At 69.9% G+C, this 4,518-nt stretch overlaps 2 protein-coding genes across 8 annotated transcripts in view; both read right to left on the bottom strand.

The window, feature by feature from the left end:
• The window catches only part of TARBP2 (TARBP2 subunit of RISC loading complex), a 78,760-nt gene extending 76,749 nt beyond the window's left edge, over nt 1-2,011 (bottom strand). Inside the window, exons 1-5 of the mRNA XM_035308832.1 lie at nt 1,818-2,011; nt 808-920; nt 570-729; nt 321-470; nt 60-228 (exon numbers count right to left, since the gene is read on the bottom strand). Of these exons, the coding sequence (XP_035164723.1) occupies nt 60-228; nt 321-470; nt 570-729; nt 808-920; nt 1,818-1,991 (766 nt within the window). The 5' untranslated portion in view covers nt 1,992-2,011. The remainder of the gene's footprint in view (nt 1-59; nt 229-320; nt 471-569; nt 730-807; nt 921-1,817) is intronic.
• A 1,768-nt stretch (nt 2,012-3,779) lies between these two features.
• Nucleotides 3,780-4,518, bottom strand: part of VDR (vitamin D receptor) — a 34,376-nt gene continuing 33,637 nt past the window's right edge. For 6 of the 7 annotated variants that reach the window (XM_035308999.1, XM_035309001.1, XM_035309000.1 and 3 more), the window contains 2 exons: nt 4,204-4,320; nt 3,782-4,094 (listed from right to left, as the gene is read on the bottom strand). In XM_035308999.1, the coding sequence (XP_035164890.1) occupies nt 3,835-4,094; nt 4,204-4,320 (377 nt within the window). In that variant the 3' untranslated portion in view covers nt 3,782-3,834. Of the gene's footprint in view, nt 4,095-4,203; nt 4,321-4,518 lie in introns of all 7 variants that reach the window. The other variant, XM_035309005.1, reaches the window with a different exon arrangement.

Genomic DNA, 4,518 nt, shown 5'->3' with positions numbered 1-4,518 from the left:
TGCAGGGAGGTTCACCGCGAGGGCAGGCGGCCTCCCACAGCCCCGGGGCTCAGCCCCACCTTTCTGCCCCCCCCTTCCCGCCCCCCAAACCAGCCCCGGGAGCACCTCGAAGCGGCGCCCGATGGCCTCCTCCAGCAGCGTCCGCGCAGGCAGCCAGGCGCGGTGGTAGTAGTCCACCCTGTCCAGGAACTCGCCCCCGACCAGCTCCAGCGCCCGCTTGAAGCCCTCCTGGGGACGCAGAGCGAGGAGGGGGGGGGTTTGGGGTCAGCACCGAGGAACGCGTCCCCACCCCCCACCCCCCCGACGTCCCCCGTCCCCACCTCGGTGTCCTGGTCGGGGTCGTTCCAGCGGGGGTTCAGGCGGCCCACGCGGGCGCTGAGGTGGGTGGTGAGGGCGTAGCGGGGCTCCCCGTCCGTCTGCGCCACGCCGTTGTCGACGGCGTCGATCTCCTCCACGAAGTTCTCGTAGAGCTGGGGACGAGGAGGGGGGGACGGGGGTCAGCCCCGCCTGGCCCCCTTCTTTGACGGGGGTCACCCCTAAAGGTCACCCCCATCCCCCCGACCCCGTACCTTATCGTAGAGCGCCGTCACCACGGGGCCGTCCTCCGGCTGCCCCAGGAGGTTGGCGAGGATTTGGGTGCCGAAGTGGCAGTAAACCAAGCCGGCGCTGCTCAGCTTCGTGGTCCAGGGCTTGCCGGGCTGGAGGCTGTGCATGGACTGGGCGAAGGACCTGCGAGGGCAGCGGGGTCAGCCCCAAGGAGCCCCCCCTGAAAGCGGGGAGCCTGGCATTGAGGGGGGGGGGGCTCACCTCTGGTGATGGTCGTAGCGGTGCCTCTCGGGGTCGTACTCGCCCCCCACGTCCACCACCACGTCGCACTCGGCCAGGCGCTCGGGGTCCCGGGTGCGAATCACCTCGGCGTCCTGCGGGGGCACGGGGTGAGGCTGGGGGGGGGCTCGGGGGTTGGCAACTTTGGGGGAGTGGGGGCCGCCAGGTGAGATCAGGGACCCCGACTGCAGCCCCTGGGTGGACCTGGGGACCCCAGGGGAGGAGTGGGGACCCCACGGTGGTCCCAAGGACATGGAGGGGGGACCCCAGGGTGGCCCCCCAGGTGGGACTAAGGACACCGAGTGGGGACGGGGGACCCCAGGGTGAGATCAGAGACCCTGAACGTAGCCCCTGGTGAACCCAGAGACCCCAAGGGAAGATTGGGGACTCTGGAGCAGCCCCCAGGCGGGACCACGAACACAGGTGGGACGGGGGACCCCAGGGTGGCCCCGAGGCAATTGAAGGGGGACAGGGGACCCCAAGGATCGCCCCCAGGTAGAACCAGGGACATCAAGGGGCAACAGGGAACCCCAGGGCAGCCCCCCAGGTGGGTCCAAGGAGGCTGAGAGGGGACGGGGGACTGGGGGTAGCCTCCCAGTGGGACCAGGGGCACTGGGGGGGACACTGGGAACCCCAGGGTGGCCCCGGGGTGGTCCCAACAACAAGAAGGGGGGGGCAGGGGACCGCCAGGGAGGCCCCCGGGTGGCCCCAAGGACCGCAAGGGGGGCTGGGGGACCCCCGGACGGCCTCCCAAGGCGACCAAGGGCACTGAGGGGACACCGGGAACCCCCGGGAGGCCCCCGGGTGGTCCCAAGGATCCCGAGGGGACCCCGAGGACCCTCGGGCGGCTCCAAAGACCCCGAGGGTGGCTCCCAGGTGTCCCCACGGACCCCCGAGGAGTCCCCGGGGCGGCCCCGCGCTACGACCGCGAATCCCCACAGGGGGGCCGGGACCCAAACGGCGACACCGGCCGGGCCCGGGCCGGGCCGTACCCGGTATCGGGGCAGCAGGCGCAGCAGGCAGCACGCCAGCACCTCGTCGCAGTGGAAGGTGCCGTCGTGGGTGCCGATGCGCGGCGCGGGGCCGGGACGAGGCCGTTTGGGCCCGGCCCCGCTCCCGGTACCGGCGGCGGCCATGATGGGAAGGGCCCGCGCGGCGCGGCGCATCACTGCGCATGCGCGGCCCGCCCCCGCCCCCCACTGCGCACGCGCGACACCGCCTCGCTGACTGCGCACGCGCCCTCTCCCGCCCGCCTGAGCCCCGCCCCCCCCGCCGCGCCCTTCCTAATCACGCATGCGCCGGCCTCGCCCGCGGTCACGCCCCCGCTGCGCCCTGCTGCTCTGTGCATGCGCTGAGCCACACCCCGTGTCCCCGCCCCCCGCCCTGCTGCCCCTCGCATGCGTCATGGGGTGGAGGGGGCGCGCCTGCCTGGTCCTAGTGCGCGTGCGCGGAGTCGCGGGGACGGGGGGGACATTGGGGGGACATGGGGGGGGACAGGGGGACATGAGGACATTGGGGGGACATGGGGGGACATTGGGGACATGGAAACATGGAGACACAATTGGGGGACATGGGGGGTGACATGGGGGGGCAAGGGGACACATTGGGGGACATTGGGGACATGCTGGGGGACACGGGGATGACACGGGGGGGACATTGGGGACATGGGCACATGGTGACATGGGGACACCCGGGGATATGGGGGGACACAGGACACAGACATGGGGACACGTGGGGACACCAGACGTGGGGACATGGGGAGCATGGGGCACAGGGACACGGGGGACGTGGGGACACACGGGGACATGTTGGGGGATATGAGGGGACACGGACACGGGGGGGACCTGAGCATGGGGGCACAGACACGGGGTGAATGAACATGGGGACACGGGGGGGACATGGGGAGCATGGGGCACAGGGACAGACCCTGGGACATGGGGGGGGGAGGGCACACAGCACGGGGACACAGGAGCACAGAGCACGGGGGACGTGGCAGGAGAGCTGTGGGGACACGGGGACATGGAAGGACACGGGGACAGTCGGCCAGCCAGGCAGCCCCCCAGAAACCAGCCCGGGCGCCGTTCCCAAGCGAGGTTTATTTGCACAGAGCAGCGCGTGGCAGCGGTGGCAACCGACCCGGTGTCGTGTCCGTCCCCCGTCCCCCCCCATAAAGTGCACGGCCACCCGTCCCCACGCCGGTGGCACCGCTGTCCCCAGGGCCAGGCCCCGGTGTCCCACGGAGGGGCGGCCGCGGCGGGGTGCCGAGGCGGCCCGCTGGGACCGAGGCTCCCCCTGCTCTCCTCCGCCTCTGCTCCCTTTTGGGGGCTTCCAGGGTCCCCGAGCTGAGCCCAGCCCCGCGAGGTGGGCGGGGGGGGGGGGGGGGGCCGGCGGGGGGCCCCCCCCCCATCCCTCCAGCTCCGCTCCCCCCCCCGGGGCGGGCAGTAGTGTTAGGAACATGCGGCGCCGCTGGGCCGGCTGCTCCCAGATGCAGTTTTTCTCCCCATTTTGCCTCTCGGAGGAGTGCTTTTAGCACGGCCGCGGCATCTCCCTGCGGGGATCTGGGGTGCGCCGTTCCGTGGGCATCGGCCTCCGGGAAACGGGGTGAGGGTCCCTCGGGTCCCGGAGGGGCGCCACGGATGTGCAAAACCCCCAGCTTCTCCTTCCGAGCAGCCCCCACGTCTCAGGTCAGCAAGAAGTGGTTGGAGGCGGCCCGACCTCAAAAAACATCCAGAAAGGGCCTCAAAAAACATCCAGAAAGGGACAAGGCGGCGGCTCCTCTCGCGGGAAAGCCGCTGGCGGAGGTGGTGGCGGTCGGGGGGAAAACGTGCAGATTTGGGTCCGTGACCGCCCCGCAGCGAGCGAACCTCGGCCGCCGCGGATGAGCCAAAGCGGGAGCTGCGGTAGTGTGAAACCAAAGCCTCCGTGTCCGACCTCGCGGCCGGGCTCCCCGGGGAAGCCGGGCTGACTTATCCCTTTCCTGGTGGGCGCCCCGGCCCGCGGCGGTGGGAGTCAGGAGATCTCGTTGCCGAAGACCTCGAGCACCAGCGGCGTGAGCTGCATGCTGTGCTCGGGCTGGAAGGAGAGGCAGCGGTACTGCTTGGAGTGCTCCTCGTTGAGGCTGCGCAGGTCGGCCAGCTTCTGGATCATCTTGGCGTAGAGCAGGCGGCTGCCGGGCGGCGGGTGCCGGCAGCGGATGTAGGTCTGCAGGATGTCCGAGAGGCGATCCTGGATGGCCTCCACCAGCGAGGTGTCCTGCACGCCGGGGCGATCTAGGGGAAACGACGAAGGGTGGGGAGGGGATGGGGCGGTGGGGGTCCGGGGGGGGAGCATTGGCGCAGCCCAAACCTGGCAGGTTGGGGAGCTGGAGCGCCGTCCTACCTGGGGACAGGATGCAGATGGCCATGAGCAGCACGTGCTCTTCTTCGTGAAGGTTCAGCTTCTTCAAACCGACCTGGAATTTCACGAGCGGCTCGAGCAGGTCCATGCTGTGGCCGGCTGGGGAGAGAGGAGCCGTTAGCACGGAGCCAGCAGAGCCCGGCTCTGGCAGCTGGGGGACGAGCAGGGAGCTCAGCAGCTCCTCCTCCAGCGCAGCGGGATGGTGGAAGAGGACTTCTGACACAGCTTCAAACGCTGCTGTTTAATTTATTTTTATTTTATTTTATTTTATTTTATTTTATTTTATTTTATTTTATT

Source organism: Oxyura jamaicensis, chromosome 33 (assembly GCF_011077185.1).
Source record: "Oxyura jamaicensis isolate SHBP4307 breed ruddy duck chromosome 33, BPBGC_Ojam_1.0, whole genome shotgun sequence".
NCBI lineage: Eukaryota > Metazoa > Chordata > Aves > Anseriformes > Anatidae > Oxyura > Oxyura jamaicensis.
This window is presented reverse-complemented; position numbering and strand designations above follow the sequence as displayed.